This window comes from Dendrobates tinctorius, unplaced genomic scaffold (genome assembly GCF_039654945.1).
Source record: "Dendrobates tinctorius isolate UK_male_01 unplaced genomic scaffold, ASM3965494v1 ptg000351l, whole genome shotgun sequence".
Lineage (NCBI taxonomy): Eukaryota > Metazoa > Chordata > Amphibia > Anura > Dendrobatidae > Dendrobates > Dendrobates tinctorius.
Window position 1 is genome coordinate 2,972,905 of NW_027362017.1, and position 13,666 is coordinate 2,986,570.

The 13,666-nt window shown below is 41.3% G+C and overlaps 1 protein-coding gene across 1 annotated transcript in view; it reads left to right on the plus strand.

Moving 5' to 3' along the window:
* The window catches only part of C3 (complement C3), an 89,253-nt gene that overhangs the window by 44,062 nt on the left and 31,525 nt on the right, over window positions 1-13,666 (plus strand). Inside the window, exons 29-35 of the mRNA XM_073562453.1 lie at window positions 5,335-5,495; window positions 7,004-7,162; window positions 8,552-8,611; window positions 10,879-10,969; window positions 11,233-11,287; window positions 11,752-11,839; window positions 11,925-12,014. Coding sequence (XP_073418554.1) covers window positions 5,335-5,495; window positions 7,004-7,162; window positions 8,552-8,611; window positions 10,879-10,969; window positions 11,233-11,287; window positions 11,752-11,839; window positions 11,925-12,014 — 704 coding nt within the window. The remainder of the gene's footprint in view (window positions 1-5,334; window positions 5,496-7,003; window positions 7,163-8,551; window positions 8,612-10,878; window positions 10,970-11,232; window positions 11,288-11,751; window positions 11,840-11,924; window positions 12,015-13,666) is intronic.

Genomic DNA, 13,666 nt, shown 5'->3' on the forward strand with positions numbered 1-13,666 from the left:
ATCCTTCATCCTTGTACTCATCTTGTAGTAATGTCCTCCATCCTGACCCCATCATGTAGTAATGTCCCCCATATTAGTCCCCATCTTTTAGTGATGTCCCCCATCCTGGTATCCATCTTGTACTAATATCCCTCATACTGGTCCTCATCTTGTAGTAATGTCTGCCATCCTGACCTCATCATGTGGTAATGTCCCTCATACTGGTTCCCATCTTTTAGTGTTGTCCCTCGTCCTGGTGACCATCTTGTAGTAATGTGCTTCATCCTTGTCCCCACCTTGTAGTACTGTCTCCCATCATGGTCCCCATCTTGTAATAATGTTTCTCGTCCTTGTCCACATCTTGTAGTAATGTTCCCATCCTTGTCCCAATCTTCTAGAAATGTCCACTATCCTGGTCCTCATCTTGTAGCAATGTCCCTCACCCTGGGTACCATCATGTAGTAATTTTCTTCAACCTGTTCCTCATCTTATACAGTTAGGTCCATATATATTTGGACAGAGACAACATTTTTCTAATTTTGGTTCTAGACATTACCACAATGAATTTTAAACAAAACAATTCAGATGCAGTTGAAGTTCAGACTTTCAGCTTTCAATTGAGGGTATCCACATTAACACTGGATGAAGGGTTTAGGAGTTTCAGCTCTTTAACATGTGCCACCCTGTTTTTAAAGGGACCAAAAGTAATTGGACAATTGACTCCAAGGCTATTTCATGGACAGGTGTGGGCAATCCCTTCGTTATGTCATTCTCAATTAAGCAGATAAAAGGCCTGGAGTTGATTTGAGGTGTGGTGCTTGCATTTGGAAGGTTTTGCTATGAAGGAAACATGCGGTCAAAGGAGCTCTCCATGCAGGTGAAACAAGCCATCCTTAAGCTGCAAAAACAGAAAAAAAACCATCCGAGAAATTGCTACAACATTAGGAGTGGCAAAATCTACAGTCTGGTACATCCTGAGAAAGAAAGAAAGCACTGGTGAACTCATCAATGCAAAAAGACCTGGGCGCCCACAGAAGACAACAGTGGTGGATGATCGCAGAATAATCTCAATAGTGAAGAGAAACCCCTTCACAACAGCCAACCAAGTGAAGAACACTCTCCAGGAGGTAGGCGTATCAATATCCAAATCTACCATAAAGAGAAGACTGCATGAAAGTAAATACAGAGGGTTCACTGCACGGTGCAAGCCACTCATAAGCATCAAGAATCAAAAGGCTAGACTGGACTTTGCTAAAAAACATCTAAAAAAGCCAGCACAGTTCTGGAAGAACATTCTTTGGACAGATGAAACCAAGATCAACCTCTACCAGAATGATGGAAAGAGAAAAGTATGGCAAAGGCGTGGTACAGCTAATGATCCAAAGCATACCACATCATCTGTAAAACATGGCGGAGGCAGTGAGATGGCTTGGGCATGCATGGCTGCCAGTGGCACTGGGTCACGAGTGTTTATTGATGATGTGACACAGGACAGAAGCAGCCGAATTAATTCTGAGGTATTCAGAGCCATACTGTGAGCTCAGACCCAGCCAAATGCAGCCAAACTGATTGGTCGTCGTTTCATACTACAGATGGACAATGACTCAAAGCATAAAGCCAAAGCAACCCAGGAGTTGATTAAAGCAAAGAAGTGGAATATTCTTGAATGGCCAAGATGGACGTTTTCAGTTATACCATTCTTTTTCAATATAACTTTTTGATTAGTTTTTTGAATATTTTTTTAATGGCATTCATCATATGGGTTATGGTACAATTCTATAACTTGGGTCGATATTGATGCGGCAATAACAAACATACGGTACTTTTTTTTGTTTACTGTAGTTTGCACATAAAACAGCATTTTTAGTGGCAAAATATTTTTTATTATTTATTCATACTTTTTTTTATATATTTTTAGAATGGTACTTTTTTCCCTTTTTTTGTCCTTCAATTGACCTTGTACAGTAATATTGTCGTACAATGAGCCCAATCTTGTAATAAAGACCCTTTTATGGGCCTCATCTTGTGGCAGTGTCCCCCAATCTAGTCCCTATCTTGTAGCAATGTCCCCATCCTGGTACTCATATTGTAGTATTTTCGCCCCGTCCTGGTCTACATTTAGTAGCAATGTTCCCCATCCTAGTCCCCATCTTGTAATAATGTCTCCTATGCTGGTCCCTAATGTGCTGTTCCTGAACCTCATCTTGTAGCAATCTCCCAATTCCTGGTATCCATCTTGTAATAATATCCTTCATCCTTGTACTCATCTTGTAGTAATGTCCTCCATCCTGACCCCATCATGTAGTAATGTCCCCCATATTAGTCCCCATCTTTTAGTGATGTCCCCCATCCTGGTATCCATCTTGTACTAATATCCCTCATACTGGTCCTCATCTTGTAGTAATGTCTGCCATCCTGACCTCATCATGTGGTAATGTCCCTCATACTGGTTCCCATCTTTTAGTGTTGTCCCTCGTCCTGGTGACCATCTTGTAGTAATGTGCTTCATCCTTGTCCCCACCTTGTAGTACTGTCTCCCATCATGGTCCCCATCTTGTAATAATGTTTCTCGTCCTTGTCCACATCTTGTAGTAATGTTCCCATCCTTGTCCCAATCTTCTAGAAATGTCCACTATCCTGGTCCTCATCTTGTAGCAATGTCCCTCACCCTGGGTACCATCATGTAGTAATTTTCTTCAACCTGTTCCTCATCTTATACAGTTAGGTCCATATATATTTGGACAGAGACAACATTTTTCTAATTTTGGTTCTAGACATTACCACAATGAATTTTAAACAAAACAATTCAGATGCAGTTGAAGTTCAGACTTTCAGCTTTCAATTGAGGGTATCCACATTAACACTGGATGAAGGGTTTAGGAGTTTCAGCTCTTTAACATGTGCCACCCTGTTTTTAAAGGGACCAAAAGTAATTGGACAATTGACTCCAAGGCTATTTCATGGACAGGTGTGGGCAATCCCTTCGTTATGTCATTCTCAATTAAGCAGATAAAAGGCCTGGAGTTGATTTGAGGTGTGGTGCTTGCATTTGGAAGGTTTTGCTATGAAGGAAACATGCGGTCAAAGGAGCTCTCCATGCAGGTGAAACAAGCCATCCTTAAGCTGCAAAAACAGAAAAAAACCCATCCGAGAAATTGCTACAACATTAGGAGTGGCAAAATCTACAGTCTGGTACATCCTGAGAAAGAAAGAAAGCACTGGTGAACTCATCAATGCAAAAAGACCTGGGCGCCCACAGAAGACAACAGTGGTGGATGATCGCAGAATAATCTCAATAGTGAAGAGAAACCCCTTCACAACAGCCAACCAAGTGAAGAACACTCTCCAGGAGGTAGGCGTATCAATATCCAAATCTACCATAAAGAGAAGACTGCATGAAAGTAAATACAGAGGGTTCACTGCACGGTGCGAGCCACTCATAAGCATCAAGAATCAAAAGGCTAGACTGGACTTTGCTAAAAAACATCTAAAAAAGCCAGCACAGTTCTGGAAGAACATTCTTTGGACAGATGAAACCAAGATCAACCTCTACCAGAATGATGGAAAGAGAAAAGTATGGCAAAGGCGTGGTACAGCTAATGATCCAAAGCATACCACATCATCTGTAAAACACGGCGGAGGCAGTGTGATGGCTTGGGCATGCATGGCTGCCAGTGGCACTGGGTCACGAGTGTTTATTGATGATGTGACACAGGACAGAAGCAGCCGAATTAATTCTGAGGTATTCAGAGCCATACTGTGAGCTCAGACCCAGCCAAATGCAGCCAAACTGATTGGTCGTCGTTTCATACTACAGATGGACAATGACTCAAAGCATAAAGCGAAAGCAACCCAGGAGTTGATTAAAGCAAAGAAGTGGAATATTCTTGAATGGCCAAGTCAGTCACCTGATCTCAACCCAATTGAGCATGCATTTCACTTGTTAAAGACTAAACTTCAGACAGAAAGGCCCACAAACAAACAGCAACTGAAAACCACCGCAGTGAAGGCCTGGCAGAGCATCAAAAAGGAGGAAACACAGCGTCTGATGATGTCCATGAGTTCAAGACTTCAGGCAGTCATTGCCAACAAAGGGTTTTCAACCAAGTACTAGAAATGAACATTTTATTTACAATTATTTAATCTGTCCAATTACTTTTGGTCCCTTTAAAAACAGGGTGGTACATGTTAAGGAGTTGAAACTCCTAAACCCTTCATCCAATGTTAATGTGGATACCCTCAAATGAAAGCTGAAGGTCTGAACTTCAACTGCATCTGAATTGTTTTGTTTAAAATTCATTGTGGTAATGTCCAGAACCAAAATTAGAAAAATGTTTTCTCTGTCCAAATATATATGGATCTAACTGTATTAATGTCCCCCATACTCCTTCCCATTTTGTCCCAGATGCTTGTATCCATCTTGTAATAATGTCCCAGATGCTGTTATCCATCTTGCTGCAATGTCCACCATCCTGGCTCCCATCCTATAATAATGTCTCCCATGATAAGCACACCGATGTCAGCTGCTGGCCTCTGTTTGGCTAGTGGCTAGTGTGGGTATTGCGGTGCAGAAAGCTGGTCTCTGTGACAAGATACCTTTTAATTGAATATGCTTTTGAGGACACACATTCAGTTGAAAACAAGCGCTGGCACTGGGGGCCCCCGTTTGTTGTAGGATGCTCCTCAAAGACCACTTCTTTGAGACTCTTTTGCTAAAGGATATGAACACCCTCAAAATTTTGCATCATTTTCCTTTGTGCTGCACTGTGTCTTGCTGGCTGCAGAATGAGGTATTTGAGGGCCTATCAGTGAGCTTGTTTTGATGAAGAGTTTGTAATGCTTCTATTAAGCCGGACAATCCGGACTGTTTATTGACAGAAGATGAGCTGCATGCAAGATAAAAGGAGGTAATTTACTGTCCTGTTTTTACACTACAGTAAACATTCTAATGAAGCAGAACAGTCGTTAATATGATCGTTCTGTGCGTTACGACGTTATGTTTTCAGCAGTACGTCTCTGGCTTACAAAGAGACAATGTCCAGTTGATAATGATGATTTTTAAGCTGTGTTAAAAATCATTGCTTCCAGCAAGCTGACATTTTATTTAAGCCCTTTCAGCCCATTTAGATGGACTGATAATAGGGAATAGTTCTTCCTATGAATATTCTTTATTAGCTTTAGTAAGTTATCGGGGAGAGAACAATCATTTTGCCTTTTTCTGAGCTCCTTTTAGTTGATTTTTGATGACATTAAAGAAAAGCTGAACACTGTAATCATAAATCGGTTGACAGGAACTCAGGAAAAGATTATTAAATTTTTAAGTTTTTCAAAGTGAATTTTTTGTGTTTTTGCAAGACAACATTCACTGGGAGGCAGGATCCCGTTTTATCACTATCGAGGCCACATCTTACGCTCTTCTGACTCTCTTGCGGTTGAAGGAATATGATCTAACTGGACGAATTGTGCGCTGGATAACCGAGCAAAGATATTACGGAGCAGTTTATGGATCTACTCAAGTAAGTCGTGTCAATAATTCAGGAAAAGGGTATTGTCCATTCTTTACTATTCAACCCACTCCCTTTCAATAATGGATTAATTTGGCCATGGCAGCCACTTTAATAAATGACATCAAACACACTTTAAAATACATAGACCTCGTAACCTCAAGGTGCCTCCCAAACTACCACATTGAACTGGACAATGGTTAACGGCGGTGATCTTCGAAGTCTACAAGTTTATATAGGTCCAGCAACTTTTTTTGCTACCTTCAGCTGATTAACTCCATCTCGAAGGCACCTGTTAGTGTGCATGTGTGTTCTTGCTTCACCAACTTCTGGCCAGCGAGACGCCAAGATCATGCTGTCCAGAACCTTTTTTTGTTCCCACAAACTTCCAATATCAATATATCTAAACTAACTCTGAGGACTCCTTTTTTTCCAAAAGCTGATATGAAACATGAAAATAAACCATCTGCTCCTATACTTCTCTGTTATGAATGAGTCACCGTAGGAGGCAAAAACAGAAATACTAGCTAAGTCCAGAAAACCAGAGAAGTTGGCAGCTATCGGATTACAGACCCCTGAACCTATCAGCAACAACTAGCAGTAGCCGTGGGGGGTTCCTACGATGCCCTAGACCCCTCGATCACAGCCGGAGAACTACATAGGCCTAAAGACAGAAAGGGAAATCTAAACTGCCCCAGAGCAGACCCCAAAGCAATAGGTAGCCCCCAACATATAATGACAGTGAAGCAAGATAAAAAAACACTCACACAGATAGAAAGATAGGCTGAGCAAAAGATGGGGCCCAAGCTAACTACATAGGACAGGATAGAAAAGCTGCTGTCTGTAATCCGCCAAAACCCTATCAAAACAAGAGCCAACAGCTGATAGGGAAAAAAGCCCTGAAGACGCTAGGCTTCAAAAAGACTATATCAGCACTCAGGTATCTTCTGAAGACAGAGCAAAAAGGAATTCAGCACACCCCAGCAGGGAATGGCAGAAATCCAGAAAAACAAGGAAAAACAAAACCAAAACACAAATGCAAAAGGCAGAGCAGAAAACTTAGCTTTTGAGGAGCAGGAATCAGACTGGTCTCCTAGAATCCCTCAGAGAGATCAACAGCAAGGCAGAAGGGCATCGACTGCCTTATATCCAGTCAGCCATTCCCGTCACCCAGTCATCATCATCCTGCCCAGATGCTTGGTAATCAGCCTCACTACCTTCCTTCACCAGAAGAGGGAGTTCATCAGACCTCAATGGTGAAGGGGAAAATGAACTCACAACACTTCTCCATTCTGATATGTCACAAACCACTAAACTGCCCCTCAGCCTTGTCAAGCCCCACCTTAATATCTGCTGTCACTTCCAAATGTGCTCTGATCCACCAAGCTTGAGCCCATCCAATTTTTCCCCTCCAAACCCAGTCATGTAGGCTTTGCCTTTAGTCCGTCCTCTTTTTTCTTCATGTTCTTTGCTCATCATTCATGATATTTATTGTTTCCTGTTGCTTTTGTGTTCTGTAGGCCACCATCGTGATGTTCCAAGCTTTGGCGCAATATCAGATAGACATCCCAGCTCTAAGCGAGTTAGACCTTGATGTATCCATCAATCTCCCAGGACGTTCTACTCCATTGAATTATCGCATCAACATGGACAATGCTATGCTTTCACGTTCTTCTGAGGTGAGCCCTGTGGTGTTCACGATGTTCAGGATACTCCACCTGTATGAATGGAAAGAAAGCTGTCGGCTGACTTTGAAAATACAATGGTGAGGTAAAATAAAAGTGAAAGAGTTGTTGTGGATAAAGATGGTTTCTATATCAAAATGTTCTGAAAGGGAATACATAGACTTTGGTGTTCAGTGTTACTCTGTTGACCTGAGGTCATAATATTATCTTGATCCCTCTAGATCCAATGCCCTTTCATTTTAAGAACATGGCTTCCTGTCGTGACTTAAGGTGTCCATCTGTGGACAGGGGGTTTAGCCAAATTTATCCCAATATTGCCTAAATTAGGAAATGTACATTTTTTTCTATCTAGTTGCTCTAGTTGGCTTGGTGTACTCTGAAAGACTGAGAACTGTGTGTCAGGGACATTGAGGCTGATTCATCAAGACTGGCATAGTGGACAACAGTCTTGATGGAGTAGAAGAGGCACGTAATTAATTAAGAGGCAGAAATTCTACTCCAGTCAGTGATTGTAGTAGCATTTCTGGCATAAAAAAAGTGTAACTTCTCATGAATAAGATGTGTGGGTGCCTCATCCCACCCTGGCTCCTGCCTCATTTTGACCATTTCGGCAGAGCTGATCAAAGTGGCGAGAAAACGCCAAAAGTCACAGATTAATTTTGCAACTCGGCAACATGTAAAAGCTTTGATGAATCAGCTCCTATGTGTCTTGGAGATCTAGTGTAGTTGACTTTTCCCCACCAGATCCCTTTGAAATGTCACTTCTTCTAACAGCCATCTGAAGATGGGCAGGATAGTGACCTGTCTTGGATTGGTCAATCGAGACACACAGGCCCTCAATTCATCAATGCTATTTCTCCAATTTTCAGAAGTAATTTTCTCCTCTTTAGTGTCCTTAGTATCTTCGCCTTATTATCAATATGTTTGTACTTTTTAAGTCGTCCCTTTTTTAAGTATATTTTTTAATTTTCTTCAGTGACTTTCCTTATCCTGATGTTTTACACAGATTCATGAAATATGACCTTTCAGCAAAAGTGGCAATTTTTTTTGGCACATCTCATTCCAGTGCCTGCCTGGAGTAAGATTTCTAGAGGAGTTTTCAATTTGGCGACTTTTATTAAAGGATAGAGAAGTTTTGTTGCTAAAAGGCCATACAAAAAACTGGTTAAATACGAAAAGAGTGCATTTTTAATTTTGCCCAAAATTCATAAACCCTGTGCGCCAATTGGAAGAATATGGTGCAAAAAATATCAACGAATATCTCAAAATATGTCAAATAAAAGGGATTAATTGCAAATTATAAACTTCAAGAAATTACTACTAAGAATATTTTTTTTCTGTGCAGAATAAAATAAATGTAATTATGAAACTCCATTTTTACAGACCAAACTGAATAAAGATTTTGTTGTGAAGGCCAAGGGCAAAGGACAAGGTACACTGACGGTAAGTCCATATGTGCAGCCAGCGAACATAATTACAAACCCTAAGGGGTCTGTTTACATAGACGTACCGGTGGCACAATACATCCGCCGAACAGTAAACGTATACCAAGTGGCGATCGTTTGAAATGAAACAATTCGCTATGGGCGACTTATAGCAGATTACTCAATGTGCGTTGACTGCCTTGGTACGGAGTGGACTTTTAATGAGAGATAAATGCCAAAGTCTCTCGTTTTCGTAATTGTTCCCATATAAAAAGGTGTGTCAGTCCCTGTAGACACTCTCCTCAACCTTCTGAATTGCTTTTGGTCTTATCCATAGAACAAAGAGGAGGCTTGATCCTCGACTTCTCCGTGGTCGTCAGCTGTCGTCTTCGCTTCTGTACATGCACAGTGCGCCTCTGAAGCTGGGAAGCATACACCTGGCTTCAGAAGGGAAATGACAGCTAGGAAAGGAAGTTTCGCGCTTGAGTAAGATCTGTGCAGGGGTGGCGATGACCTGGGCTCCTGCAAATCATGTCGTTAGACCCACAGGGGCGTGAGAACTTGCCGAGTGGGAAGAATAGAGGAAACAAATGCCCACGACTAGTCAAAAGGTTGATTTGCATATTAAAAATGGACTATAAAAAGACCTATTTTATATACCTGCTTATGTGTCATTCAAGATAAGCAGCTTGTTAGACAGGGTATTTATAAAGGAAAATGTAAATATTGGAGGGTTGGATGACATGGGAACCTGTCAGATTCCCTTTAACCCAGCAGAGGTGTCAAAAAGCCTCCTCTGAGGCAAGTGTGGGACTTTAAAGGGAACTTGTCATGTTAAAAGACACTATTAACCTGCAGATTTGGGGTTAATCTGCAGGTTAATAGCGTTCTAAAGTCGTGCGGCAGACGGTTTTTTTGGCCATAAAAAACGTGTGGGATAAAATGTGGCAAAAACAAAAGGCTATAAATAATCCCTTAAAGAGAACCTGTCAGCAGCATTCTACTAAGTAAAGTACAAGTAGGTCCATATTGTCGCTTTCATACTGATTAAAATGATACTTCAGGTGAAGGAATCCATTTTGTAGATTTTCTTTAATCTTTGCATGAAGTTTTCTTGTGGTCATATCTTCCTGCTTCGAGGCAGACCTGTGGGTGGACCTGTGGGCGGATTATGGGTGAACCTGTGGTTGGGCCTGTGGACTGGCCTGTATGGTAGGGTCATCAGCTTTGTTCTGTCCCTCCATTGTATCTGGATTCATTTTCTTGTAATTTATTTAAAATGTTGCGTTGGTGCACTCTGAGCAGCAGGCGGCGCTTGGCGGAATTGAGTTCTATAAAGTCTTCAGAAAAATGCTGGCTGCGCATGTGTGGATTGCTCAGTGCCACTGACACCATTTTTCTGAAGGCCACCATTAGATCATTCTGCGCAAGCGCTGCCCACTGCTGAGACTAGTGGTGGGCTTCAGTAAATTGAAGGTACTGAGAAATCTACACATGCACAGCCACCGGTGCCATTTTCCAGCCAAGAGCTCAATCTGCACGAGCACCTCCTGTGACTAGGACTAATGGTAGGTTTCTGTAAAAAAGGCACCCATGGCATTCAGCAAGCTACACATGTTCAGCCACCAAAACCATTCTCCTGAAGACTTCAAAGGGCTCAATCTGGTCAAGTGTGCAAAATGTAAAATAAATTAGAAGAAAATACACCCACACACTGTTGAGGGGACGGAACAAAGCTGAAAACTCCACCCATCATCCTGCCCACACGCTCGCCCCGATGCACGAAGATATGAACACAAGCAACTTCAAACAATGATTAAAGAAAATGTACAAAGCGGATTCCTTCACCTGAGGCATCATTTTAATCAGTATGACAGTGCCAATATGGACCTGCCTGTACTTTACTTAGCAAAATGCTGCTGACAAGTTCTCTTTAAGGTGTCAGAGTCATTGCAGTGCACAGTCAGATGGTAACTGGGCTACAAAGAAGAGGTCTGGTGGAAATGGTTGTGTCAAATTAAATTATGGCCTTTCGCAATATTTAAAAAATATCCCCAATATCTGAGAAGAAACTGAGTGAATGTAGATGACTCCATACCACAATTCAAAATATATAATTTGGAGACCTAAGTTACACACCGAGAAGCAAATCAATTAAGTACATAAAGAACGTGCATGATACAAAAAACTGGTCTCAACACTTGGTTAGGTGGCTCAGATCTAAGCTCCCTTACTCCCCATACCCAATGGCTGTGGCGTGGTTAATTTGATTTGTTGACTTTCTAGGTGATGTCGGTTTACCACGCTCTCGTGACAGAGAAAGAAAAGGAGTGCAAAAACTTTGACCTTACTGTTACAGTAAAGGAAATACCGAATGGTAAGTAATTCAAACATACAATAAGTGCTTCCTGCACCTAAACTGCGAGCCTAAGTCTTGACCTTAGAGGATGAGCATTGGGTTTGTTTTTATTTTATTTTTTTCTTGTTAGAGTCTGAATTTGCCTGAATATGTTGAGCCCTTGGCCTCTGTCGGATTAGGACAGCAGTGCTATGAAGGATATGTGTTGGGGGTAGGATGGGTTGTAATATAGGGAACAGTGTTGAATATGAATAATGCATTATTTTTACATTTTTATTTAGACAATAGGGACGAAGAAAATTCTTTGACAAAAGTATCCATCGAGATGTGTGCAAGGTAAGCAAATATTTCCTGCAATAAAATTTAATTCTCACAAGTCATAATCTGAATCGCAGAAACTTCTAAGCTGGAGTGAGGGTCACGCTTACACTCCTTATAGAAGTTGTGCGGTGAGAAAAAAAGAGTGCTCAGACTCCCCATTCCAGTGATTGTAGGCCCCTAGAGGTCAAAAATGTATTACCTCAGATTTGTATATGTTATAAATGTCCATTGGAGGAAGAAAATTTTAAAGAATATTCCCAGGCTACCTCTTATTAAACCTCATTTGCATCAGTTGCATCAGCAAAAAAAATCCATTGTAGACCGAAACCTTTTCGTTAGGAATTCATAATACCTATTGTCTATAATCACATGCGTCGGTTCGATTATAAACCCCGCTCTAAAGTCACATGAGATATCTACAAGTCATCTAGATGTCGCAGTCACCTGATACCAATCTGATGTTGTAATTTTTCTTTTAGACATCTTAAAGACAATGATGCTACCATGTCTATCTTGGATGTTTCCATGATGACTGGATTCGCTCCTGATGTTGAAAGTCTTAATAAAGTGAGATTATTTTAGATGAAATATTTCTAAATATCTATAAAGTGCCTTTATGAATTAAATTCATTATTATTATTTTTATGCACAGTTGGTGAAGGGAGTGGACAAATATATCTCCAAGTTTGAAATTAACAAGGAATCAACTGATAAAGGAACACTCATCATCTACCTGGACAAGGTATGAAGGGTTGAAGTCCTACCACTACTCTCAGGTTTAAGGTTACCTTATACATAAGTATGTGAAGTTTCATTTAGATGGGCATATTTCTGCCGATATCTAAGGCGGCCAGGGTGGTAGTGGTGGCAACGGGCTGTAGTGTTCCCACACCCTGGGGCCTTACATATGAAACATAATGTCCCTTCTGTTGTATATGTAATGTGCGCAGCAGAACACTCACATAAATCACCATAGTCCCCTCTGCTTCGGTCATTCCAGCTTCAGCTACATGTGTCTCACAAACAACTCCAGAGACAGCGTCCATTCCCAAAAGGTTAACTTTACATATCAGCAGGGTTTTCAATACAGAGGTGGCATAGTGCATATAGAATGACATTTCTTGGGCTTTCCTTTCTTCCTCGCAATCCCTGCTCTTCCTGGACAATACCTATCCCTTTACAGCAATCACTGCTCTTCCTTAACAATCCCTCTCCCATCGTAGCAATCACTGCTTGCCATGGACAATCCCTGTCCTGTCCATGCCTTTAAGTCCACCAGCTTCCTACCATTACCTTGTCTGGCTTCAAAATGAAAAGGTGCCAGGTTCGCCATCTCGGCTTCACCTGCCCCGGTTATAGACCCCAGATCCACTTCAGGTTGGTTACTATTCAAGCTGGTGACCTCCTGCAAGCCACTCAGCCTGGGGCCCCTTCTTGCCGAAGCAACCTTATCCCCACGTCTGTCAGACTGTCCCTGTTCACTGCTGCAGCTCAACTAACTTTAACCAGGAACTCCCAGCCCTAAACCCTATTGCTCTGCACTACACTACTCTGTAAACTCCTCCCAACTGGAAAACCCCTATGCTAACTAAACCTAGGCTAATACTTTTATTACCTATCTCTAGTTTTCCCTCTCTATTCTAATCCCACTATTGTCCTATACTACCTTCTATTCTGTCCCTAATTCTGTAAATACAGTAACACATACAGTACATTCACATTGCAGTACATAAACACATTAATACTTATAAACGCTCTGGGACCGCATACATAAAATGTAAACAATGTCCAAAGAAAGGGAAGCATATGAAGGCCTCTGTCACATCCTTACACGTAAACATGCACTGATTAACTAGATTGGCGCTCATGTAGAGGAATGTTCACACAAGCCAATGCAAGCTGTATAAGGCCAAGACTGTCATTCTGTGCCCATACAGCATGCATGCAGTCAATGGTCATTTTCATGTGGGCGTAAATAGTCCAATAAGCCAATGGTCAAGAGATTTTCTTGTTCAGCAGCTGATCAATGACTTGTTTCTACAACCCGATAATCGGGAATCCAAATTCTTATCTGACCACTTAAAGAGATCTTGGAAATAGACATCAGATATTTTTACACAGTCTTCAAAATATAGATGAAATTCTCAATACTTGAGTAGAAGTTTAGTGATGGGACCATGTATTGGGGATGATTACTTCACCATGAGATGTTATTAGGTGGATGATCTTCACAATTGAGAAAATTCACCTACCATTGCAAAATCACAAATGTAAAACACTTGAAAACACTCAAAGGTTCAGGTGCTTGTACAATACAAAAGAATATTGACATTCGGGGTCAGACTAGTTCGCCAAAGGACTAACAACTATCATGAATGAGAAGCATTAAACAAT